The sequence below is a fragment of the Hyperolius riggenbachi genome, chromosome 6 (assembly GCF_040937935.1).
Source record: "Hyperolius riggenbachi isolate aHypRig1 chromosome 6, aHypRig1.pri, whole genome shotgun sequence".
Classification (NCBI taxonomy): domain Eukaryota; kingdom Metazoa; phylum Chordata; class Amphibia; order Anura; family Hyperoliidae; genus Hyperolius; species Hyperolius riggenbachi.
The window spans coordinates 104,207,683-104,234,918 of NC_090651.1; the positions used below are offsets into that span (position 1 = coordinate 104,207,683).

The 27,236-nt window shown below is 42.7% G+C and overlaps 1 protein-coding gene across 2 annotated transcripts in view; it reads left to right on the forward strand.

The window, feature by feature from the left end:
• Positions 1 to 26,810, forward strand: part of TLCD4 (TLC domain containing 4) — a 128,346-nt gene extending 101,536 nt beyond the window's left edge. For both annotated transcript variants that reach the window (XM_068242589.1, XM_068242590.1), the window contains exons 6-7: positions 20,799 to 20,872; positions 25,975 to 26,810. In XM_068242589.1, coding sequence (XP_068098690.1) covers positions 20,799 to 20,872; positions 25,975 to 26,290 — 390 coding nt within the window. In that variant the 3' untranslated portion in view covers positions 26,291 to 26,810. The remainder of the gene's footprint in view (positions 1 to 20,798; positions 20,873 to 25,974) is intronic.
• The last annotated feature ends 426 nt before the right edge of the window (positions 26,811 to 27,236 follow it).

Consider the following 27,236-nt stretch of genomic DNA (forward strand, 5'->3'; position numbering starts at 1 on the left):
TTAGCACATAGTCCTGGGGTTTGGCCTGTGCACGGTGATTAGCAGTGAGGTGGGTATGCTTGTGTTTGCTAGTCTTTCCACAAATGCTACTCTTTTTCTGTCTTGTCAGAAAGTGTGATAAATCATATTAGATGGTGGTCTGAGTGCATGACTATCCAACTAATGTTCTTACTCTCTGTATGCAGTACTAAATTATCAACAGTTCAATTACTCACTCTTTAACCCTTGTTTCAGCTTCCACAAACATCTAGTAGTAAGCGGGTTACTGACTTGTCTGTGTGTAATACTAATGGTGTAAGCTAAGCGGTCACCATGCTTGAGAATATGGATTTCCCAGTATGTAAGAGTACTGGTATAAAGACTGTTCATATTTGCTGCGTAGGAGTCACCTGTTGCTTTTTAGGTTTGTGTGTGTGGGCGGAGCTGTGAGTATGTAGTATAGCCTCTTAGGACAAAGAGATCATATTGATCCTTGTTTAATAAGAATGTACATCTTCCATGTCATGGAGGTGTCTTCCTGGTAAGAATTATTGCAGTTTTCATTCAGAAACAAAGGGGTAGAATGTTCCATAGACCTACAGAGCAGGGAATGCTGATTATTAGATCATTTCCATTTTATGTCTGCCATGGCCACATCTATTTTGTGTGTTTCTTCTCTAATACTCAATAGGAGTCATGTACACAGGGTTGAAGGAAACTAAGTGATCAAATGGCCCACAACAACCAAATCGGTTACCTCTTCCTAAAGGAAGGGGCTGAATGGTTGCAATGAACAATACTATTTGATTAAAGGGAACTCGATCGAAGTTCAGGTTCAAAAAGTTATTTACCTAAAGCAGGGATGTCAAACCAGTCCTACAAGGGCCGAGGTCCTCACATATTTTTGACACAACTCAAATTCATTGAATCAGGGTGTGAATCAGATAAGGTGTGGTCCATCAGGTAGAACATATTCCTCTCTTTCTCAGTCCATTCTAAAAACACTGGTATGAATCTGGCCCTCCAGGCCTGGAATTCGACACATGTGACCTAAAGAGAGGGAAGCCTCAGGATTCTATTGAGGATTTCTTCCGTGCTCCAATGTCCGCCCCTTAATCAGCATGGCCCTCCACTGTTACGAGCGCGGTTTGCATGCGCGGTAGCACGCAGCCGCTCATACACGAGCAGCTCCAGCTTAGTGTGTATGGGTGGCCACGCTGATGGAAGGGGAGGTGTGTGACCCTGATTGGCGATGATGCCTTGTCGATCTTCGCTCAGCAGGTGGGGGGGGGGGGATCAGATCACTGAGGGAAGCCTTAATAGGATTCTGTGGCTTCCCTCTCTCAGGGACGGATCAAGACCAAGTTGCGCCTGGGGCAAGGTCAGGTTTTGGCGCCTAAAGGTCAGGTTTTGGCGCCTAAACTGCCATTCATTTTGCTGCCTTTTTAAGAATTCAACAAACTGCGCCTGGGGCAAGATACCCGCTTGCCCCCCCCCCCCCCCCCCCTAGATCCGTCCCAGCCCTCTCTTTAGGTTAATATCTAATTTTGTACCCAAGCCGAAGCTAATCTGTAATGGAAAAAAAAAGTCAGATACTTACCTATGGAGAGGGAAGGCTCTGGTTCCAGTGCTTTCCTTAGCATAAATCTGCCTCCTCCGGGAGCCCTTGGAAGTCTTCAGAAGCACTTAGCGACGTGAGTGCTTCTGAGGATCACCGAAGGTGTATTTGGCCAGTTGGTTGAATGTGTGCGTCGGGGGTGACAGAGCTGGAACATCGATACCTTGAGAGGAACGGGAAAGCTCTATAGGATAAGTATCTGACTTTTTTAATTTCACTTCAGTTTTACTTTAACTTATTATGGTATTCCTAAAATATATGTACGATATCCCAAGGTAGTGTTCAAAAGTTCTATATATGACAGACAATCCTTTGATGAACCAATGTCACTAGGTCCTGATATCCTGTGGTCAGCACCTCAGACGAGACATAAAAAGAAAGACAAATGTGGGGGTAATAGTGCAGTATTGCTTGATAGTTTCTTGCACCTCCTCCTAACCGTGGTCACCAGTGAAGCACCCCTCCAGTGAAGCACACTAAGTATATAATGTGCTCACCAAATATTATGGCTGTTTAATCACAAACAGCAAAACCAGCATATATTAATCATCCAGATAGGCATCTGTTACAGCTCGTCTCCTCACTTCTATTGTACAGCACTTATACTCGAAAGAATCGAGATAAACAACAGACCATAGTGTAGTAATTTAGATACATCTCATGTTGTTACACATCAAAGCACCAGTGATCTGTAAGCCATCCAGCGTGACCACCACCAACACACAATGGCCTCAATTCACTAAACTTATCTCCTGTCTTTAATAACTCTTCTAGAGTTGTTGCCATGGTGATAAGGCATGTAGTATTCAGGAAACATTTTACCTCAGGCAAGCCTAAAGTTAACTCTTCTGTCTTTAAATTAACTCTCCAATCCTTAAAATAACTCCAGAGTTAAAGACAGGCTGTTAATTAGCTGCATGTGAAATTAACTACAGAGGAGGTAAATTAACTACAGAGGAGGTAAATTAACTACAGAGAAGGTAAATTAACTACAGAAGAGGTAACTTAAGGAATGAAGAGGTAAGATAACTCTCTCACGTGTGGAGGTAAGTTTTCTCTTGCCTTATTATCTCTAGCATGATCTTAGTGAATTGAGGCCAATGTGTGCTCTCACCAGATTATGATGCTGTCAAATCACAAACCGCATGAGCACTTATCCCTTTAAGAAGTCCTCAGTGCTCCGTGGGCCACAACCACCACCGCTGTCTCACATATGCTCTCACCAGATAATTATGCTGTCCAGTCACAAACCGCATCGGCGCTTATCACTCTGTATCCTCCTTCACTTCCTTGCAGTTCCCATAAGGTGCAATATACCGGCCCTTATAAAAACTAAAAACATGCTCCCATAGTGCATGTAAAAGTTTTAATTCCACATGTAAAATCAAAAGGTTTCCACTAACATTTCCTTCGACATAAAAAGCATGTAAATAAAAGTCCAGCGTCCCGGATCAACTCAGCATGCTCTCTCCGTTGTGCCACCCTGTAGCTCCGCCCAACACATTTCATCTATTGATTAATCAGGGATAGCCCCTATTTAGTGTGGTTCACTGGAGGGGTGCTTCACTGGTGACCACGGTTAGGTGGAGGTGCAAGAAACTGTCAAGCAATACTGCACTATTACCCCCATATTTGTCTTTCTTTTTATGTCTCATCTGAGGTGCTGACCACAGGATATCGGGACCTAGTGACATTGGTGCATCAAAGATTGTCTGTCATATAGGAACTTTTGAACACTACCTTGGGATACCGTACAGAGCGCAGACACCGGTGAAATTGACATAAGATGACTGTTTGGTGTTGCGAACCGGTATTTGAGACTAATTTATGTGGATAAGAGGAGCGCAACATCGTTTTCTTTTTGAGATTCCTAAAATATAGTTGGCCTCTTACAACTATTGTCTAAAACAAGGGATGTCAAACTCCATTCCTCAATGGCCGAGGTCCTCATACATTTGTGGCCCAGCTCAAATTAGTTCATGGGACTGAATCAGGAAGGGTGTGGTTTATTGAATAAGTCCTAAACACTAGCATGGATATGGCCCTCATGGACTGGCATTCGACACCTGTGGTCTAAAATGAGAACGGTCTAGATTGCCCAAAGCAGCCACAGTCTTTTGCTTTTGTTTTTTTACTATAGTAAGGGAAAATGATCAAGATGATTTGATGCTCTGGGCAAATACAGTCCTTGTTCCAGACATACTAACCTATGGTAATCTGTCTCCATTTTCACATAGCTTGTCCTGATTTCATGTTATCCTGTGATTTCTGTCACTTTTTCCCCATGTGCTTGGTTCACCTCAGAATGGATGTGTGCCATGACACTGTGATTTCTGTTGCTTTGGGCCTGTCATTCATAGCATTGCTACTATGGCCTGTCCAATTTCCGTCCACTGTCTGGAACAATTGTGGAGGTTGAGACTTTGCGTTCCATCACTGCAGTTGACCCCAGACCAGAAAGAACAGACCTGTTTTAACCAGGGGCGTAACTTAAATATCATGCACCCGTACTCCACCCCCCCCCCCCCCCCTTCCTCCAGGGCAGTATTTGGCAGGCATGAAAAAACATGATGCTGTCTCCTTCCTCAACACCACTGTCTGTGCAACTCCTGAACCCTCATCTGTAGAGCAACTGCAGCAGAGCATAACAACAGGTCCTCTTAAACTATGCTGCCATGCAAACTATCACCTTGCTGCATCCGACACTGCTGTCTTGTGACAGGCTTCGGGAGCGCAAGGTGATTGGCTGCATGGAGGTTACACTGAAGAGGAAGTGAACAGGATCTGTTCTGCCACCAGATCGAGGTAAAGTAAGATGCTCTGCTGTCAAGCTACTCTGCACCTCAGGACCAGGCCCTCCTAGCCTCCAGCCCTCCCATGATGACAGGGGTCGTGGGGGCTTTTGTTGCACCCCTGGTTTTCACAGGTCTGAACAGGGTCTCTGAACAGGTGTTGAACATATGATCTGTCAACATTTCGATTCACAGAATGGACCACTATGGACAAGTTGTCCATAGTGGTCCATTCTGTGAATCGAAATGTTTTTACTTCTGGTTTGAACCAAGATTATATTACTATAATCTTTCCCTTCATTTTCCAGTATTTAATAGCTGGATGGAATGTATTTGTTTTATGTTGGAATGTATTTGTTTTATGTTGTGTGGGCAGGCTGTGCCAGTGGTCTCTTGCTTACAACAAATTGGCTCATTAAATAACAGTGCAGTAGTCAGCGATATGCAACAACTCTTCAGAACCAGAAATCCTCCTCCAGCAGACTTTCTGCTCAAAGGCTGTCTAGATACAGGACAACTGTTCAGAAAATGTGAAGATCTGTTGCAACATTTTTATGCAAGAACAATTGCATACCGTTGCATTGATTAGTGCAAGGTCCCAGTTTGATCATTTTTTCAATAAAGTCCCTGTTGGAATCTATTGAAAATTGATGAGCAGAGTGTGGAAGGAATCTATTCCTTCCTGAATCTATTCCTTTTAGAAAGGAATTGATTGTTTTGCCAATATTGGGTGGCCGGTATATGGCCAGCTTAATTCTTAAAGGACCACTATTACAAAAAAAAATTAAATTTAAAATGCATATTTATAGAATGTACATTTGTTTCAGCATAAAATAAACTATACCTTTTCTTTCTTTTTTTCCTATGTTGCCGTCACTTACAATAGATTGTATAAATCTGGCAGATGTGACAGGTTTTGAACTACTCCATCTCCTCTTGGGGGATTGTCTGGGTTTTCCAACTTTTCAAAATGACCTGCTGAACTGCAGTTGTTTAGTCCAACTACCAAAATAGTGTACAAGCGAGTAGGGAGGCTGGCTCACATTTTTGTACAGATCCTTTTCACTGAGTGCTTTTGTAAAGAATAAATGCAATACTGAGAATTCCCCATTAAAGATGGACTAGTCCAGGTATGTCAAACCGGTCCTACGAGGGCTGAGATCCTCACACATTTTTGATATAGCTCAAATGAATTGATGGGTCTGAATCAGGAAAGGTGTGGTCCATCAGGTAGAACACATTCCTTTCTTTTTCAGTCCGTCCTAAACACTGGCATGGATCTGGCCCTCCAGGCCTGGAGTTGACACATGTGGACTAGTTCAAAACATGCCAGATATGTCTGCTTTTTACTGCTTGCTGAAAGTGACAGCAACATAGGAGAAAAGGGAGAGGACTCGGGGAGAAATGCACTTCTTGCACTTGTGTATTTAAAATTTTACGATTTTGCATGATATCGGTCCTGTAAATAGGCAGCTTAGATATGGAGTGGGGATTACTTCAGAATTAATTTTGTGGAAAATAAAGTTCAGTTGCAAAATCATTTAAGTTTTATCAGATAATCGGTTAAAGGTTTATTACTATAATGTGATCATTATTATGACGAGCGTCTTCATGAAGTCTTATATTTAAAAGAACGATGTGTAGGTCAGCCAAACCTTTATTATTATTATTATTATTTAGTATTTATATAGCGCCAACATATTACGCAGCACTGTACAGTGTATATATATATCTTGTCACTTACTGTCCCTCAAAGGAGCTCACAATCTAATCCCTACCATTGCCATATGTCTATATTATGTAGTGTAAATACTGTAGTCTAGGGCCAATTTTAGGGGGGAGCCAATTAACTTATCCGTGTGTTTTTGGGATGTGGGAGGAAACCGGAGTTGCCCGGAGGAAACCCACGCAGACACGGAGAGAACATACAAACTCTTTGCAGATAGTGCCCTGGCTGGGATTCGAACCAGGGACCCAGCGCTGCAAGGCGAGAGAGCTAACCACTACGCCACCGTGCTGGCCTGTATAAGGCCCAGTGCAAACCAAAACCGCTAGCAGATCCTCAAACCGCTAGAGGTTTTTGGAGCAGATTTCAGAGCGCTTCTAGGCATGTTTAGAGACGTTTTCTAAACATGCCTAGTGTTTTTGGGAGGGTTTTTGTGTAGCAGATTACAAATATTGTTACAGTAAAAGCCGTTACTGAACAGCTTCTGTAACAAAAACGCCTGGAAAACCGCTCTGATCTAGCGTTTTCCGCAGCGGTTTAAACTTTTCCTATACTTTACATTGAGGCAGAAACGCTTCTGTAAACCGCAAAAGTGCTGCAGGACCCACGTTTGCGGTTTGCTAAAAAACGCAAACCGCCGGTGTGCACCATCTGATTGAAATACATTAGCCAAGCGTTTTCCAAGGCGGAAGCGGTTTGCGGATCGTTTCAAAAACCGCTCGGTGTGCACCAGGCCTCAAACTGACAGTTAGAACCCAGCCCTGCTGCTTGCATTGTCATTAAATGAGCCAAAATGGAGAGATTTTTTTCATTACAGAATGACTACAAGTTCATTTCAGAGCTCCTCCAGGAAGTCACATTTTAATAAAACAAATGACTGTCATTATTCATTTCCATTCTAAATCCTTTCTCTCGGCAGATTAATGTGACAGCAGGTGCCTATTAGTAGGGAAGAGGGCTTTGACTATAACCCACAATTTAGAAGATGTGCCTCATCTTATTTTATTATCTCCTCTAGCGCGAACAAAATTAACTTGTTGAACTTGGAATAATAATTTGCTTTCTCTGATGCAGCTGCAGGTGATGAATATTGTAAACCTCGCATTAACTTGATTTGTTTAACTTTTTTTATTGAAAGTGGTAAGAACGCCGAGAGATGGTTATGTAATTAGAGTTCCTAAGCATGTCTATTGTTACATAAGAATTGTACAGACCCGTAGCTTATTGTCAATGTGATCCACCTGGTCTATGATCTTTGCAATTGATGGATGATAGAGTGTGTTTCCACCAAAAACGAAGGTTTCACCATTGGATGGATACAGATCGTTTGATAAGCCCGTTGGATTCTGTTCTGTCCACAGGTCTCCAGCAGTGAGATACATTCTCAATTAACTTCTTCTCCTCAGTTTTCTCTTAGATCATTTTTCATCTTTTCTTGTAACGTTTCAGCACTTTGCAATTGATAAAGTACCAAAAAGTAGGTGAAACCTACTATCAAAACAGTTTGAGCATTTTCTTGCTTGCTGGTAGTTTAAAGGCCCATTCACACTTGTCAGTCGCAAATTTTACGGCGAATAGCACGGATCATTGTACACTCTCTTGATTCAGAGTGATTCCGATTAGCACTTACATCATCCTTACAGCCTTGAAGGAGGAAGTATCGGAGAGCTGAAACACGACGTGGAATGCAGCGTCCAGCAGCAACAAGGGTGACTTAACACCCCCTGCCACTCTCTGCATGCACGTCCTGATCGGAACAAGGTTCCGAATTCAAAGAACCCAAACGTATCAACACGATCTGCTGTTATTAGTTTATTTTACGTTATATAAAAAATCCTGGGTGTTTGCTTTGCAATGGCCATGGGTAGAAGCAGAACTCCAAAGGGAATATTTTGCCAGCATAGTAACTAAGAGAAAAACATTACTTTGATTTAACCTGTCGATGTCTGTCCAAAACTGAAATGAGTATTTTGGCTGATGCAGTATTTTGTATTTTGAGTGATGCAGAATTCTTGCATATCAAAAACCTGATGGGACACATTCACAATTTGATTGCTATGAATGCAGTGATGAGTTTAACCTTTTGTATGCTTATATTCTGCCTGTATTCAAAGGGATTTTTCACTTGAATCCATTTGTGAACCACTGTTTGGAACTGGTATCTATTAGAATGTTTATGGTGGGTCCTCTTGTTCTCAAAAAGTACTGGGAACTTGGCTTTAATCAAAGATAGGTCATTGTAACTCGGAGGGAGAGGTAATTCAGTGTCTGGGGATAGCGTGCGAACTATAGCATTACTGCTATAGCCTCGCCGTCATCTGGCGTTACGCATCGCTGTGCATGCGCCCAGATGACCTGCTTCGAGTTGGTCATCTGAACATGTCCTCCTTTCTTTTGTAGAGACTATGTATGGATGATAGCAGATGGCTATGGTGACACTTGGTGGAGTTGGTTATACATATGGTCACTGCAAGCCATCAGAGTGTTAGCTGTAATGAAAACAAATAATCATTTTACCTAGCAATAGTTTACTGTCTGTCTTGATGGTCCTTTTACTTTTCATTTATGGGTATTAGGATTTATTGTGTTTTTCCATCATTGTATTGAGTAACGCTGGCCATTCACTTACAGATTTCTACCCAATGTTCCAAAATGATTGATTCCTTCCTGAAAAAATTAATTTAAAAGGAATTGATTCCTACCAATTATCAATAGATTCCAGCATGGAATCTATCGAACATCAAATTAACTGCAGCATTTTGCTGTTTAATGCAGTGCAATGCTATGGGCCATCAATCTACCAATGCTCTTTCCCCACCCCTTATCAACCTAAATTTTTCATCCTGACTGATCAATACTTTTGATTGATTTATGGTCAATCAATCAAGATCTGAGATTGTAGGGAATCTACTCCCAGCAGATGAATTGAATCTGCAGGGAACTGAATGGGAAAATCGATGAGTGTATGGGTGCTGGAACAGGCAGCAAATTTTACATCAAGAGGGACACCTTCATATTTCGCTGCTAACAGCAGATTCAGAGCAATGGTTCACTTATGGATAAAAGCAAGAAGCCTCCTTTGAGCAGGATGCACAACTGAGATATTCTCAAGTGTTTTTACATTGTCTTCAAGAACAGGATAAAACAGTATGCTGGACAAACAGATTATTTTCATTATTTTGTTAAGTTTAGAATATTTTGCTCTCTTTTAGATGAATGATTAAAAAGTAAATTGTATTTGTTCTTCAGTATATCCAGCCTGTGAGGTGAGTGGTGATTACAGGAGGACTTCATCTGAACTTCTGCTACAATGTTTTTTCAGTGACGGGTTAGAAAGTTCATCACTTTTGTAAATATTTATCATCCTCCTTGTTCCCTTCTGTATTTTCTAGGCTGTTAAATTATCCATTTTAAACTAGTGACAGAATCTCATGGAGTGCATCTGCATGGAATTCAAATGCCCATCTTTCAATTTAAATTCGAAGTCTGGCATTTTTTTTTAGCTTTGGGAAGATACATGTACTGTATACTCCCCTCCAGTTTGGAAATACCATTGCAACAGTAGCCCCAATGGCCTGAATCCCATCTCCACTGACTGGGGCAGGCCCCGGCGCTATGTGACCCTCTTTTTTTTTTAGATTGTAGCTCCAATCACTACTTGCTTTCATTAGGTCTTGTCACTCTAATGAATAGTGATTGGACAGGTGGCTGGAAGGAGGAATTGCTACTACGAAGAGTATTACTGCGCATGTCAGTTAGGGTGATTATCATGGTAAACACACATTAAGGTGCCTATCAGCAATGGGACTGCCACATCCAAGGTGAGTATACTTTTTTTCTTCCCACTGGCTTAATTTCTAAATTATTTAGAGTTCTGGCCTTTAAATGGCACTTCTTTAGGTAAATCCATGGCTGGAATCAGTTGATTCACCATACATTGAAAACATTGGCCTCAATCCACTAAGCAGTTTAGACTAGTCTACTGATGGTTTGGTCTAATGTTTTAGACCTGTTTTTAAACCTGGTCTAAAACATTTAATAATTAGGTCGGTAAAGCAGGGGGAGTGATCAAAAGTAGCAATTTACAAAGGCAAACAATGAGTAACCACGCCCACTTTTTCTGACAGAGATTAGACCAGCTGATTTCTGTCAGTAAAGTAATTCTGTGAGGTATTGTATCCAGAGGAGAGCTCATCAGAGCAGAAGAATGTCAGTCATAGCTACTCGTTTGTGAATTGCATCTTTTGATCATTTCTTCTGCTTTACCGACCTAATTACCGAATGTTTTAGACTAGGTCTAAAACAGGTTTAAAACATTTGGTAATTATTAGTGACTTCCCTTAAGATGCAACTGATTTACACCAAACCAGACTAAAAACCATCAGTAGACTGGTGTAAACTGCTTAGTGAATTGAGGCCATTGGCTCCTTTCGTTGTACTGGACTGCGCTCTGCAGAGAGGTGTGCACATGGTACATAAATTGTAATGTGAAATAACTGAATGCATCCTGTGAAACAAGTCATTCTTGTTCACTTTTCCCCTGTAAAGGACAACTGAGCTGAGAGGGATATGGATGCTGCCATATTTATTTCCTTTAAACAATGCACATTGCCTTGCTGTCCTGCTAATCCTCTGCCTCTGATACTTTTAACCATAGACCCTGAACAATCATACAGATCAGATGTTTAACCTCCTTGGCGGTTATCCCGAGCTAGGGTCGGGGCGGAAAACCGCAGCTAGGAGCGGTAATCCCGACCTCTGCTCGGGGTAGCCGCCGGTGGGTGAATTCAGAGCAATGCGTGCAGCGGTAGCCTTTCTACATACTGTATATACTCGAGTATAAGCCGAATTTTTGGGACCAAAAAAGTGGTCCCAAAGTGGGGGTCTCGGCTTAAACTCGAGTCACCTCTGTTGCTGACCCCCCCCCTTCGATGGCTGTGTGTCCCCTCAGCACGTACAGAGCACTCTCTGCTCTGTATCATGGCTGTATAAAAGGAATGGCCGTTAGATTACCGCATGCTGCCCCCAGACCGGAGCAGGATATGATGCTCGGTGTTCCTACTCAGTATCCCATAAGCACAGAGCTTTGTGGTTCCTATAGTTACCGGTCCCGGCCGTGATGTTTCCCCTCTAGCTGGTAAGTCAGACTGATAATCACTGCAGATGCGCCACTAACGGGCGTCATAGCGAGAGACTGCTGTGAGAAAGGAAACTGCCAGGACCAGTAAGTAAGGGAACCCCTAAGCGCTGTGCTGATGCCGGGGGACACTAGGGAGGAACACAGAGTGTATGCGTCACATCCTGCTCTGGCCTGGCGGGGGGTCGGCACTCAGTAATCTAACGGCTAATCTTTTTATACAGTCACGGTACAGAGCAGAGATTGCCCTGTATGTGCTAAGGGGAGACACGCAGCCATCGAGAGACAGCAACGAAGGTGTCTTACAGCGGCACACGGCCGGTAACTAAAAAAACAGTGCTGTGCTTGTTACTTTCTTGATGCACTGTAATAGGGAGTACTGTGGCAGCTGCCGGCTTCCCTAACCTCTTCCTCCGCTTTCTATACTCTGCACCTCATAACTATCTGTGTCTTGAATCTATAGTATTCCTAAAGTGTAGATAACCAAGAAGCCATCCAGTCTCTGCAGTGGAGCAGAATTACAATAGGATTATAACTGCAATATTAGTTAGAGGGCAATTTGTGGTTTCTTTAATATACTGTCATTACTTTTAGGAGTGTTTATCCTTGAAAGCTAACCTACTGCAAGAAGAGGCACACGGCCATTAATTTGCAGCCACCTGCACATTACAGATCAAAGAACAATCTTTATATGGTTCCGTAGCCTGCTCCATGTTAGCCTGTCAATCATATTGCTGCTTTAATTAGTATTTGCAGCAGGGCTTTATACCCTTGGTTTATACTTGAGTCAATCATTTATTCCCCATTTTTTAGGGAAAAGTTGGGTGGTCGGCTTATACTCGAGTATATACGGTACCTCCCGGGAATCCCGACGTCCGCTGGCATTCTTCTTCCTCTCCTCCGGGGCTCTGCTTCCTGCTAGTGAGATCGCTGGCTGTCGATCATGACGACAGCCGGCAATTTCACTTTAGAGTTGCAGCGCCACCCGGGGATGGAGGCCTAACTGCAGCGCTGGAGCCAGGGAGGTGAGTGATTGCTGGGCTGCTGCAGATCTCCCTGGCAGCATGATTTTTTCCAGGTTTTAGGGGTCTGAAAGAGTGCAAAAAAATTGCACCACTTTTAGACCCTAAAATCCGGAAAGAATCAGAACGCCAAGGGGGTTAAATGGATTCGCTGCCTGCGTGTTTCAGGTGGGTGATTCAGACACTACTGATGCGTGAAAGATCAGCAGTATGCCAGGCAACTGGTATTGTTTGAAAGCAAATACATACGGCAGCCTCCATATACCTCTCGCTTCAGGTGTCCTTGTAAACGTGGTGACAGGTGGTGTTTTGGTTTTAAAGCATATTTGTACAGTTATTGATGCTCCCTAATATCTCTGTACACCATTCCAAGAAATAATCTGAATACATAAAGATTGCTTGTATGAAGCATACATCTGTTATAACATGCAGCCCTCTCCATCAGATCCAGCCTGGGGACAGATGTGCAGGATAGCCTCACACTGAGGAGAATATCAGTGCTGAACCACAGACCTGACACAATATGGCTGAGCCTGGGAGTCAGTGAGGTACTCAGACTGAGGAGTCTGATCAGCCTGGAGTCTCAATCGCTAGGTGTGACCTATTTTCCACAATATTGCAGCCCTGCTGCTTTCCACAGCCCCACATACAGGTAGGCTTTCATTGTAGCTGTTTGTGCAAACAGCTGAAAAGCCTGTAACCTAACATAATTCTATACATAATTAATAGCTACAATGTTTCATTAATCGGGACAATAAACCTGTAGAGATGGAGGAATTAAAATATAATTACCTCTATGAAAGAAGCACACCTGTGTACAGATGCCTTTTTATGGGCTCCAGATTAACTATTCATTTTTTTTTTTGTTTGTTGCTTAATGCATCCACACCTTCACAGCAAGGAAGTGAATGCCACTACAGCAAGCTTTAATTAGTTATAAAAACTGCAAAGCAACACTTAGGACTCTTTCAGACTTAAAACGTGTGTTTGCATTGGAGGCGTCCATTCCCTGTTCCCCCTACCCTAACCACCAAGCGCAATCTTTATTGACCTGAGGAAGCAGGAAAAGCTCCCGCAAAACGCGTTATGTACTATTGTGCAATGAACTTATCTTAAAGAGGAACTGTCGCGAAAATCTTAAAGTTTAAAACGCAAATAAGAAGTACATTTCTTGCAGAGTAAAATGAGCTATAAATTACTGTTCTCCTGCGTTACTGTCACTTACAGTAGGTAGTAGATATCTGATATTACCGACAGGTTTTGGGTTAGTCCATCTCTTTATGGGGGATTCTCAGCATGGCCTTTATTCTTTATAAAGACGTTCCCTGAAAAAGTTTTATACAGAGATGCTGGGCATCCTCCCTGCTCGCTGCACACTTTTTTGGCAGTTGGATGGGGCAATTGCCATTCACTAAGTGCTTTTAAAAATAAAGAAAATCCTGAGAAAACCCCCCAGGAGATGATGGGCTAGTCCAAAATCTGTTGGTAATGTCAGATTTATACTACTTACTGTAAGTGACAGCAACATAGGAGAAAAGTCATTTATGGCTCATTTTACTCTGGAAGAAACATACTTCTTATTTGTATATGTTTACATGTATTTTAAATTTTGAGATTTTCGCGACAGAGATCCTTTAAACTGTCAAACAATGTTTTTTTCATCAGGTGAGGTAAGCCAACCACCTCTCCTTCTTAAAGAGACTCAGAGCTCTAGAAAATGAAAAGCTTTATACATACCTGGGGTTTACTCCAGCCCCATATACTCCGATCTCTCCCACACCCCCGTCCTCAGTCTTCTGCTGCACCGGCACTGAGTTTCGGCACTTCTGTCAGTCGGCTCCAGTTTACGCAGGAGAAGTGCACTCTTTGCATATCTCTCCAGCAGCTGCGGGGACCCGGTACCGGCGTTGCAGAAGACTGAGGACGGGGGTGTGGGAGTGATCGGAGCATATGGGGCTGGAGTCAACCCCAGGTATGTATAAAGCTTTTCATTTTCTAGAGCTCTGGTACACTTCAAGGAATTTTAATTTCCTACGCATGGTGTGTGTATTCACGTCAGTAACATTGAAATGCAAGCATTTTCCCCAGAAATGTATCCGTTTTTAAAGTCAACCTGTAGAGCTGCAAAACATGTACACAAGTGTAAACATCTAGGCCCTTATTCAATTCACTTTTTTTTTTCTCCCATGTTTTGTCCTACAAGATAGTGGCCTCAATTCACTGAGCATTATCAAACGTTTATCAAACACTTTATGAAACGTTTGATAATTTTCCTCATTGGTAAAATCTCATTTTGAATTCACTAAGGTGTTATATACTTGTTGAACGTTTTATCGGTAAAACATTCGATAAATATATAACACCTTAGTGAATTTAAAATGAGATTTTACCCATGAGGTAAATTATCAAACGTTCGATAAAGTGTTTGATAAATGTTTGATAATGCTCTGTGAATTGAGGCCACTGTAATTTTCCATCTTCTCTTTAAAATAACTTTTCAGCACTCTGGAATTGAAAAAGTACCAAAAAGTAGGTGAAAAAGTACTGTCAAAATTATTCTTAATAATTTCTTGCTTGCTGGTGGCTTAAAGGACATTTTACTGAATAGGTGTGAAAATATCACCTAGGAGAACACTAGAGAGAAAATGTGAATTGAATAAGGTCCTTCTGTTATGTGGGAATGTTGGAAAATAGCCTCTGGTCAGTTTTTGTGCAGCTGGGAGTCCCCTATATACACTATATAAGGGAGACTCCGCATTTAATATTAGTATTGTGCTTTTATGTACTGCTGACATCTTCCACAGCGCTTTGTAGAGTCTATAGTAAGGATGGTCTATGAAACGCAAATAATACAAATTGATACAGGGTTATGCAAATTTGGAATGCAAGTTTAAGGAACTTCGAAATGGACCCATGAAATCTAACCATGGTGACATAGTATTTGTTCCACTTTCATGCTGCATAAAGTTGAATACAAAATTTGCACAATCTAATCCAATTTAATATTATTTGCATCTCACTGACTTTCCCTAATGGTCATGTCACAGGCCTGGTTTAATCTAGTCTGTATACAGAGCTTTATTTTGATTTCATGTTGTCTTTATCAAACGTGAATGATGATGCCCTGCGGTACCAAATCTATGCCTATCATCATGCTAGGATCATTTACAAAAATGTAGAGCTTATACAATATTAAGAGTATGATGTACAGGATCTTCTAAAAAAATTAGCATATTGTGATAAAGTTCATTATTTTCTGTAATGTACTGATAAACATTAGACTTTCATATATTTTAGATTCATTACACACAACTGAAGTAGTTCAAGCCTTTTATTGTTTTTCTTATTGATGATTTTGGCATACATCTCATGAAAACCCAAATTTACTATCTCAAAAAATTAGCATATTTCATCCGACCAATAAAAGAAAAGTGTTTTTAAAACAAAAAAAAGTCAACCTTCAAATAATTATGTTCAGTTATGCACTCAATACTTGGTCGGGAATCCTTTTGCAGAAATGACTGCTTCAATGCGGCGTGGCATGGAGGCAATCAGCCTGTGGCACTGCTCAGGTGTTATGGAGGCCCAGGATGCTTCGATAGCGGCCTTAAAGCCAATGGGTACCACATTAAAAATAAAAAAGTCAGATACTCACCTAAGGAGAGGGAAGGCTCGGTCCTAATGAGCCTTCCCTCTCCTCTCCCGGTGCCCTCGGTGCTGCGCTGGCTCCCCCGTTCGCGTCCGCCGCCGCAGGGACTTCGGAGGTCTTCGGGAGCACTCGGGCTTCCGAAGACGGGCCGCTCCATACTACGCACGCGCGAGTGCGTCATAGAGGGCGCTCGCGCATGCGTAGTATGGAGCGGCCCGTCTTCGGGAGCCCGAGTGCTCCCGAAGGCTTCCGAAAGCTCCCTTCGGCATGCGGAAGTGGCAGTATTTGACAGAACTGGTCGATTACTGCCACGGGGGATCCTGCGCGGGACCGGGGACCGGGAGAGGACCGAGCCTTTCCTCTCCTTAGGTGAGTATCCGACTTTTTTATTTTTAAAATGGTAAACACTCACTTTAAGCTCATCCAGAGTGTTGGGTCTTGCGTCTCTCAACTTTCTCCTCACAATATCCCACAGATTCTCTATGGGGTTCAGGTCAGGAGAGTTGGCAGGCAAATTGAGCACAGTAATACCATGGTCAGTAAACCATTTACCAGCATGAACCCACTTTTGAACCAGAAACAGCGGCAGAAGCGCCTGACCTGGGCTACAGAGCAGCAGCACTGGACTGTTGCTCAGTGGTCCAAAGTACTTTTTTCTGATGAAAGCAAATTTTACATGTCATTCGGAAATCAAGGTGCCAGAGTCTGGAGGAAGACTGGGGAGAGGGAAATGCCAAAATGCCTGAAGTCCAGTGTCAAGTACCCACAGTCAGTGATGGTCTTCGGTGCCATGTCAGCTGCTGGTGTTGGTCCACTGTGTTTTATCAAGGGCAGGGTCAATGCAGCTAGCTATCAGGAGATTTTGCAGCACTTCATGCTTCCATCTGCTGAAAAGCTTTATGGAGATGAAGATTTCATTTTTCAGCAGGACCTGGCACCTGCTCACAGTGCCAAAACCACTGGTAAATGGTTTACTGACCATGGTATTACTATGCTCAATTGGCCTACCAACTCTCCTGACCTGAACCCCATAGAGAATCTGTGGGATAGTGTGAAGAGAAAGTTGAGAGATGCAAGACCCAACACTCTGGATGAGCTTAAGGCTGCTATCGAAGCATCCTGGGCCTCCATAACACCTGAGCAGTGCCACAGGCTGATTGCCTCCATGCCACGCCGCATTGAAGCAGTCATTTCTGCAAAAGGATTCCCGACCAAGTATTGAGTGCATAACTGAACATAATTATTTGAAGGTTGACTTCTTTTGTTTTAAAAACACTTTTCTTTTATTGGTCGGATGAAATATGCTAATTTTTTGAGATAGGAAATTTGGGTTTTCATGAGCTGTATTCCAAAATCATCAATAAGAAAAACAATAAAAGGCTTGAACTACTTCAGTTGTGTGTAATGAATCTAAAATATATGAAAGTCTAATGTTTATCAGTACATTGCAGAAAATAATGAACTTTATCACAATATGCTAATTTTTTTTAGAAGATCCTATATTTTCTTTCTGCAGAGATAAGAGTATGGACTCTATAAGGGCCATTTCACATGGGCTTCTGCCAACGTTGTGGTCAAATGCTCTTCTGCAAGCGTGCAGAAAAGCATTTGACCTCCTCGGGCGTCTTCTGGCGTTTTTCATCCCCGCAGGTGGACACAGAGATGCAGTGGTCTATGGTTTGCTGAACTGACAGGAAACATCGGGATTGGAACGCATTTGCGCAAACTACAGCAAATTACTGTTTGGGCACTGACCTTTCACTTGAATGGGCAGCGCTTCAACGGCAAGTGCCGCAGTCGGCGGTAAGTGTTCGTGTTACCTAGCCCTAAGGCGCTGTGAAAGATATGAACACTATAGAAATTTACAATATTGTGTTGTTGTAGAGAAGCTATAGGAGTTAAGGTACACATTAGAAGAGGTAGAGCATACCTTTCCCAGTCATCTTTGGCAAACACTCCCTCCGCCACTTGGGGGGGGGGTTCTATACCAATCCAGGCATAAGCTTAGTTCATCTCATAGTAACATAGTTATTTGGGTTGTAAAAAAGACATACGTCCATCGAGTTCAACCAGAGAACAAAGTACAACACCAGCCTGCTCCCTCACATATCCCTGTTGATCCAGAGGAAGGCAAGAAAACCCTTACAAGGCATGGTCCAATTAGCTCCAAAAGGGAAAAAATTCCTTCCCGGCTCCAGATGGCAATCAGATAAAATCCCTGGATCAACATCACTGGGAATTGCCTAGTAATTGTAGCCATGGATGTCTTTCAACGCAAGGAAAGCATCTAAGCCCCCTTTAAATGCAGGTATAGAATTTGCCATAACTACTTCCTGTGGCAATGCATTCCACATCTTAATCACTCTTACTGTAAAAGAATCCTTTCCTAAATAAATGGCTAAAACGTTTTTCCTCCATGCACAGATCATGTCCTCTAGTCCTTTGAGAAGGCCTAGGGACGAAAAGCTTATCCGCCAAGCTTTTATATTGCCCTCTGATGTATTTATACATGTTAATTAGATCCCCTCTAAGGCGTCTTTTCTCTACACTAAATAAACCCAGTTTATCTAACCTTTCTTGGTAAGTGAGACCTTCCGTCCCACGTATCAATTTTGTTGCTAGTCTCTGCACCTGCTCTAAAACAGCAATATTTTTCCTGTAATGTGGTGCCCAGAACTGAATTCCATATTCCAGATGTGGCCTTACTAGGAAGTTAAACAGGGGCAATATTATGCTAGCATCTCGAGTTTTTATTTCCCTTTTAATGCATCCCAAAATTTTGTTAGCTTTTGCTGAAGCGGCTTGGCATTGAATACGATTTAACTTGTTGTCGATGAGTACTCCTAAGTCCTTCTCCAAGTTTGATGTCCCCAACTGTATCCCATTTATTTTATATGGTGCTAGACCATTGGCACGACCAAAATGCATGACTTTACATTTTTCAACATTGAATTTCATCTGCCATTTATGTGCCCATATAGCCGTCCTATCCAGATCCTGTTGCAATATGTCACTATCTTCCGGAGAGTTGATGATTCTGCACAATTTTGTATCATCTGCAAAAATAGCAACATTGCTTTCTACTGTATGTACTAGGTCATTAATAAATAAGTTGAAGAGCACTGGACCCAGTACAGACCCCTGTGGGACCCCACTGCTAACAGTCACCCATTTTGAGTATGATTTATTGACCACAACTTTTTGTTTTCTGTCCATTAGCCAGTTCCCTATCCATGCACACACACTCTTCCCCCAGTCCTTTCATCCTCAACTTCTGCACCAGACTTTTGTGGGGAACAGTGTCAAAGGCCTTAGCAAAGTCCAAGTATATCACATTTACAGCATTCTCAATATCCACATTAGCGTTCCCTACCTCATAAAAGCTGAGCATGTTAGTCAAACAGGACCTGTCTTTAGTAAACCCATGCTGATGCTGAGAAATAAGATTATTTTCTACTATGAAGTCTTGTATAGTATCTCTTAGTAACCCTTCAAATATTTTGCATACAACTTATGTTAAGCTTACAGGTCTATAATTTCTTGGATCTGATTTTTTGCCCTTCTTAAATAATGAGAAAATGTGGGCTGTACGCCAATCCACTGGGACTCTGCCAGTTGAAAGAGAGTCACAAAAGATAAGATAAAGGGGTTTGCCTATAACTGAACTTAATTCCCTTAGGACCCGAGGATGCATGCCATCCGGGCCACATGCCTTGTCTATTTTTAATTTATTTAGTCTTGCCTTCACTTCTTTCTGTGTTAAGTATTTAATATTACAATTGGAAGATTGAGACTCTTCTGCATCTGTAATTTGCAACAGTGATGTTTCCCTTGTGAAGACAGAAGCAAAGACAGCATTTAAGAACTCTGCCTTACCTTGGTCATCCACCATTGAGTTCCCACCCTCATCCTTTAGGAGTCCAATACAGTCTTTTATTGCACTCCCTATAATTGCTTAATGCAGCCTTCGGCCCCCTACTGTTTTAGGACCTTATAGGCATTCTTTTTCCCCTTCATTTTATCTCTAACCTTTCTATTCATCCATAGAGGCCTTTTTTCTTTATTCCTAGACGTTTTGTTTCCATATGGGATATACATACTACAATATTGATTGAGAATAAGGTTAAAAGTTTGCCATTTCCCTTCAGTGTCCTCCCCTTGTAGTACATTATCCCAGTTGACCAAACTTAGTGCCTGCCTGAGTTGATTGAACTTTGCTTTTTTTAAAATTCATAGTTTTAGTGGTCCCGCTGCCCCGTGGCCTATCAGTCACCAGATCAAGCGCTATATTGTGATCACTATTTCCCAAATGTTCTTGAACCTGCACATTTGATATATTATTTGGTCTATTAGAAATGATCAGATCCAGTAACGCATTCCCCCTAGTTGGTTCCGTTACTATTTGAGTCAGGTAACTGTCCTGTAGTGATTCTAGAAATCTGCTGCTTTTACCAGAATGGGTAGCCTCAATACCCCAGTCAATGTCTGGAAAGTTGAAGTCACCCATAACTATGACCTCATTTAAATACAGCCCTGATTCTTTACACTCTCTTAATTATTTAGCAAGTTGCGAGCTTTCCAGTTAATAGCAGATGGCGGAGAATTCCACTGAAGGGGAAACGCTTTTCTGTCAGGAAGGATTCAGCTATGAAGGACTTTGCTGTCTCTCACAGGAGATTTTAATGACTTTAAGATTGTTTTTCAGCCAAAGAAAGCAATTTAAAACCAGTTAATGAAAATAGAGCTCATGATGTGGACTGAGATATATCAGTTATCTACAGCTGAGGACATGTCCAGCAATTCTGTACTATCCTGTTTCTTGTCTGTCATAACAAGTGTTTTCACCAGATTCACAATGCCCGCTTCACATTCCAGGGTGAAGGGATGTTGCCATATTTTGGTAATTTCCGCCTCCTAGCTGAATTCTCCACTCCTTTTGTCAATCAACGGTAGGTGAATCGCTTTCTGTGCTAATATTGTGATCTCTGTGTTTGTTCTTAACCCAAGCCAGCCTTCAAAGGAACCCGAGGTGAGAGGGATATGGAGGCTGACATGTTTATTTCCTTTTAAACAATGCACATTGCCTGGCTGTCCTGCTGCTTTTCTGCCTCTATTACTTTAAGCCATAGACACTGAACTAGCATGCAGATCAGATGTCTGTGACAAATCTGGCAAGATTAGCCGCATGCTTGTTTCAGGTGTGTGATTTAGACCCTGCTGACTACAAAGATCAGCAGGACTACCCGGCAACTGGTATTGTTTAAAAGGAATTAAATATGCAGCTTCTATAGGTTCCATTCTGTAAAAAAACCACGGGAGTTTAGGAATCTGAAACAAATCTGAGGGTCAGATATTATATAGTGGGAAAAAAACTCAACTGGACTCATATGAGAAAAAAAAATAAACAGTATGGCCATGTTGCGCTCAGCCTCACTTCTCCCTGGGCTCTGGGTATTAAAGTGTACCTGAGATGGGGATATAAAAAAATGTATACATACCTGGGGCTTCCTGAAGCCCCCTTCTGTCTGATCGTTCCCTCGCCACTGTCCTCCGCTGCCTGCAGCCTCTGCAACTGGCCTTGGAAAGTCCTCTGGTCCTGGGTATACTGTGCAGGTGAAGTTGGTCTGTGGGTGCTCTCCCATCATGCTCCTGTACTGTACAGGCGCAGAACATTTCCGGCGATGGAAGCGCGACAGGGGAGTGCTAACAGCCCAACTGTGCCGGAACCGACTAGCCTCGAATGGACGACTTACCGGGGCCAGTTGCGGAGGCTGCAGGCAGTGGAGGACAGCGGCGAGGGAACGATCAGGCCAGAGAGGGCTGGAGGAAGCCCCAGGTATGTACATTTTTGTTATATCGCCCCATCTCAGGTACACTTTAAACCCCCTCTGCACTTTTTATGTGGTAGGTGCCCAGATGACGGCTGGCCCTGTTTCTCTGCCCCTACATTACTGCACTTTACCCTATACATTGATATGGAACCACATCCTAGCTGTTCTCCTGAAGGAGCCTATGATGTAATGCCATTTACTGAACTCTAGGGACAGGTTGAGTCTAGGGGTAAAATACACTAAACTGTGTTAAGCAGTATTATGTGCATAAAGTCTTACGCACGATGAGTAGAGCGTAATGCATTGATGAGTATCGTGTAGGCCGTTGGCTCCCTCAACTTCCCTCGATCCAGCTCTGGCCGTGGCCTCAGTTGCTGTGTACTGCACATGCTTGGCCAGGCTGGCGGTGATGGACAGATTTACCAGGAAGGACAGCGGAGGATCGAGGCGGCCAGGAGGACCCAAGGGAGCTAACGGCCTAAAGGGGGCTGGAGGAATCCCCAGATATGTATGAATACTTTTTTTTTTTCATCTCAGGTACACGTTAAGGTGGCCACACACAATACAATTTTTTAAATTTCTTTTTTAATTCAAGAATTGCAATCAATTTTTCTGATTGTAACGTTTGAAAAATCTTACCAATGTACCACACACCTGTGTTAAATTTTTCCCCAATTATGAAAATAAATGATTGAAAACTCTGAGAAAATTGCTTGGGTCTGTACATCAAGAAATTGTCAATCTACCCTACACCATTCAATTTTCAAAAACAAGTATCAGAAAAAACCACTACTCCTGAGCGACTTGTATTTAAAAAAAAGGGAAAATGATCAGAGTTCTTGAACGAATAATAAAAAAAAAAAAAAAGCTTTAGATTTTTCTGCTCATCTGATCGTTTTTATCGATTCACCATAAAATTGGATCATTTTATTGTATCATGTGTAACCACCATTAACCAAACTGAACTCTGATGTCTTACCTGTCACAAACCGTTTTTTTTTCCAGTCTGTCTTCCTTGTTGTCCATGCAGAATGCCCCACACAGTGTTAGTCTGGAGGCACTGCCTTATATATTGCATCAGCTCATTGCTGGAAACAAATGCTGGTTATAAAGGCTGGCTCACGATTCAAGAGATTTTTTAGCACTAGTGATTTCAAAAGCTCTCACTAATCCAATGCTATGGGGGATCCTCTATAATTAAACCCCTGTGTCCCTGCATGTGCTGTCTCTGTGTAGCTGGGTCCGTGCTTTCAGCTACTGAGCATGTGCGCAGCACGGACCCAGCCTCACAGAGACAGGAGGACAGGGACGGGGCCAGGGAGCAAGGCGGGCGTGTGAGCGGGCGGCCGGGTGTGCGGCGGGTGCGCGCGCGTGCGCAGTACATGCAGCGGGCGGCAGCGAAAAACACAGACCATAGATCCCGTCTTTAAACGGGCTTGGGTCTGCTAGTTTATTATAAAATCGCATCGCTCAAGTGAGAACACACAAAATTAAATTAGCAAGAACTTTTCAAATCACATGTGCTTAGAAAAAGCTCTTGCAGTGTGAACCAGTCCAAAATGTCAAAGTGATGTCAGGAATATGTGGAAGGGCTGGTTCACATGGAAGGAGCTTTTTCTAAATGCTTGCGATTTTAAATGCTCTTGCTAATGTAATGCTATGCGTGTGTTCTCACTTGAGTGATGTGATTTTATAAAGAGCTTTTCCAATCACTAGTGCTAAAAGAAGCTTTTGCAGTATGAACCAGCCCGAAGAGACATTGTTAGCTCAATATTTTTGTACTGGGAAGGAAATCGGTCATCAACATTGAGCTCAGGCAGTATACTGCTCTTATTGATACTTTAAAGTCTGACATTAACCACTTGAGGACTGCAAGCTTACACCTCCTTCAGTAGCTGTAACCCCCTTTCCCTTGAGAAATTTTTTCCTTTTCATAAAGGGATCATCAGGGGGCTCTATATGGCTGATATTGTGGTGAAACCCCTCCCACAGTGTGATGTCAGGATCATGGTTCTGACATCACACTCTGGGAGCCTTGTTGCATTGTGGGAAATAACAGCTGTTTGCAGCTGTTTCCAACTGCCAAAAAAGTAAGCAGCATCTCCTTCCACTGACATCACCTGCCTGCAGTAAAAATGTCACCATGTGGTAAATGTCAGAAATGTAAATCGGGGAGAGGAAAGATTTTACAATGGGCAAACAGACTTAATCATTTATACATTATTATTGTAAAAATTAAGCACTTTTGTATTACATTATTTCCTCTTTAAATCTGAACAATTGTACAGGAATTTCCAGAAGGGTGAACTTTTCCTTCTTAGCTTAGATATCCTTTAAGCACGACCTTCCCCCTAGAAAAATTTGTTTGTATTATTTCTCATTTTACAGGTAGCATCAGTAATACATTATCTAAACTGATGGCATTGGTCCACCGATCCATTTTACCCTCACATGGGACACCGCAGGGTAAACTGGACTGTGTGTGACATGCTGTTAATTTTTTTATGTGTTTGAACAGTGAGAGACAGCAGCTCTTCCTGCTCCTGATATTGGGCACAGATCATGCAGCCAAAGACTGTTGTTGCCTAGCAACATCCTGAAGCTTTGTAGTGCATCGCACTTAACCCCTGAGAAGTGGTTAGTATGGGCTGCGGTATGCACGGGTAGTTTTCTGTGCATTTGTATCTCTCTGCTGCCTTTATCTCTGATCTGGAACCTGGGTCTGGTGACACGTACTGAGGTGTCCTCATTTATTAAACATAAAATAGGCTTTGCTTCTATCACTGAGCTATATGTGAGATGTTATTACTGTGTAATATCTGCATTCACTTAAAGAGGAACTGTACTAGAAATAACACAATGAATAAGATTGCTTTTTTTTTCTTTACAATATTGCCTTATAAATGGTTTAGTCAGTGTTTACCCATTGTAAAGTCTTTCCTCGCCATGATTTACATTTGGAAATGTATCACAGGTAGCAAATTGCCTGGCTATCCTACTGATCCTCTGCCTACAATGCTTTTAGCTGTAGACCCTGAATGAGCATGCAGATGAGATGTTTCTGACTAAAGTCTGACTGAATGAGCTGCATGCTTGTTTCAGATGTGTGATTCAGACCCTACTGCAGCCAAAGAAAACAGGAGGATTGCCAGGCAACTGGTATTGTTTAACCACCCTGGCGTTCTGATTAAATCGCCAGGGTGGCTGCGGGAGGGTTTTTTTTAAATAAAAAAAAAACTATTTCATGCAGCCAACTGAAAGTTGGCTGCATGAAAGCCCACTAGAGGGCGCTCCGGAGGCGATCTTCCGATCGCCTCCGGCGCCCAGAATAAACAAGGAAGGCCGCAATGAGCGGCCTTCCTTGTTTTGCTTACATCGTCGCCATAGCGACGAGCGGAGTGACGTCATCGACGTCAGCCGACGTCCTGACGTCAGCCGCCTCCGATCCAGCCCTTAGCGCTGGCCGGAACTTTTTGTTCCGGCTACGCTGGGCTCAGGCGGCTGGGGGGACCCTCTTTCGCCGCTGCTCGCGGCGGATCGCCGCAGAGCGGCGGCGATCAGGCAGCACACGCGGCTGGCAAAGTGCCGGCTGCGTGTGCTGCTTTTTATTTCATCAAAATCGGCCCAGCAGGGCCTGAGCGGCAGCCTCTGGCGGTGTTGGACGAGCTGAGCTCGTCCAGACCGCTCAGCAGGTTAAAAGGTAATAAATATGAAAGCCTCCATATTCTTCTTACCTCAGGTGTACTTTAAAGAATACCTTAGTCCATGAAAAAAATTAAAAACGTTGTCCTCAGTTTTCGTGCAACCGACCTTCCAAAGCTACATCCTGGCCGGAAGGGTCGGTAAAGACCGTGCAGATGCTGCGGGAAGCAATCTGTTCATCCGCACTACTTAATTGTGACGTAGTGCGCATGCGCCGAGCGCTGCCAGCCACCAGTGCTTGTACAAGGATGCACATCGCCAGGCAGTGCCTGCACAATCTTCACCGACTCACCTGAGGAGGAAGTAGCTTCTGAGGGTCGGTGCACGAAAACTGAGGGGGACGGAGGGAAGGGGGGGGGGGGGGGGGCATGAGTAGAGCCCACCACACATGCCTGCTCCCCGTTTTATTTTATTTTTTTGAAAACTTTAAGTGAATTACAAATGCTTATTTGTAACTTGTTCTCCTTCCATTTAGCTGGCTCTATGATTAAAGTTACCACCTCTTTTGAGTCTTACAGATGGTTCTTTGAAGTGCTTGGATACCCCAAACATTCCGTGCCCAACATGGTGAACGGAGTCTTGATGACAATCGTCTTCTTCATTGTCAGAATAGCCGTCATCCCCACCTATTATGGGCGTGTCTTCTCCACCTTTGGCACAGAGGCGTTTTACAGACTGGGTCTCGGAGCGCAGTGTGCGTGGATCATTTCCAGCGTATCTCTGGATATAATGAACGTCATGTGGATGATGAGGATCACTAAAGGATGCTATAAAGTCCTTTATCACACTGATGGCTATTCGACCAAAACTCAAAAAAACGGGAAAACTGAGTAGAAACAAGAGCGTCTCTTGTGTCTTCCAGCCAGCAGCCATTGGGGGCGTTTCAGGACCTGCATGTTTTTTTATTTTCAACATGTAATTAATGAACTTCCATTATTACCTCTTTGTAATGCTAATCACTCGTGGTCACACTCTCCTCTTCCATCCGCACATCGATCCAAAGACCAAAACCAGGTTTTTCCTTTTGTTTTATAGAAAGTCCCAGTTTAGTAGTGTAACTATTAAGGTTTAACCAATAATACAGCCTTGCATCCTGATGTCCACTTGCAGTGCTAAGGTGGTCCACAATTTCTGGCCTAGAGTTAAAGCGGACAATTTTTTTTTGCCTTTTTTCATATTGATACCAATCTGGAAATTTGCACTTGTTCGTATCTGTTGGATGGTCTTCACAATTGTGTCCAAAACGGAACATTCTTCTCCTAGAGTGGCACCAGCTGGAAGTGAAGAGGTTTGAAATGGTCGAAGGAATTTTTTATTTTGGATTAAAAAAATATATATACGTTGTTGAAAATGATGGATGAGATCCACTGAATGTTTCGCTTACATTTATGATGGTTTAATGGAGGATGATTAGATCCTCAGACATGCTCTCTAGATAGTAAGTTTACAAATCTACTCCTGTTTCTCAGAGGGATGAGGTGCATCATGGCACAGCAGGATTTTAATAATATGTTGGATTAACAGAATTTCATTTTAAAGTAAATTGAGCATCTGGACACTCCTAAATTCAGCAAACCCCCATGGAGGTTCATAAATGGTGTGGGTTTTTAGGGTAGCAGTGAACCATCATTCTCTGTGCCTGTACCCTAGCTTGAACTACATGCTGTGATGTTGTGCAGCAGCTGCAATGCATGCCGGAATATGTAGTTCATTACAGGGACCCTGAGCAGTGCAGAAAAAAGGAAATCGGGACTTACCGGGGGTTTCCCCTGTAGCCCAC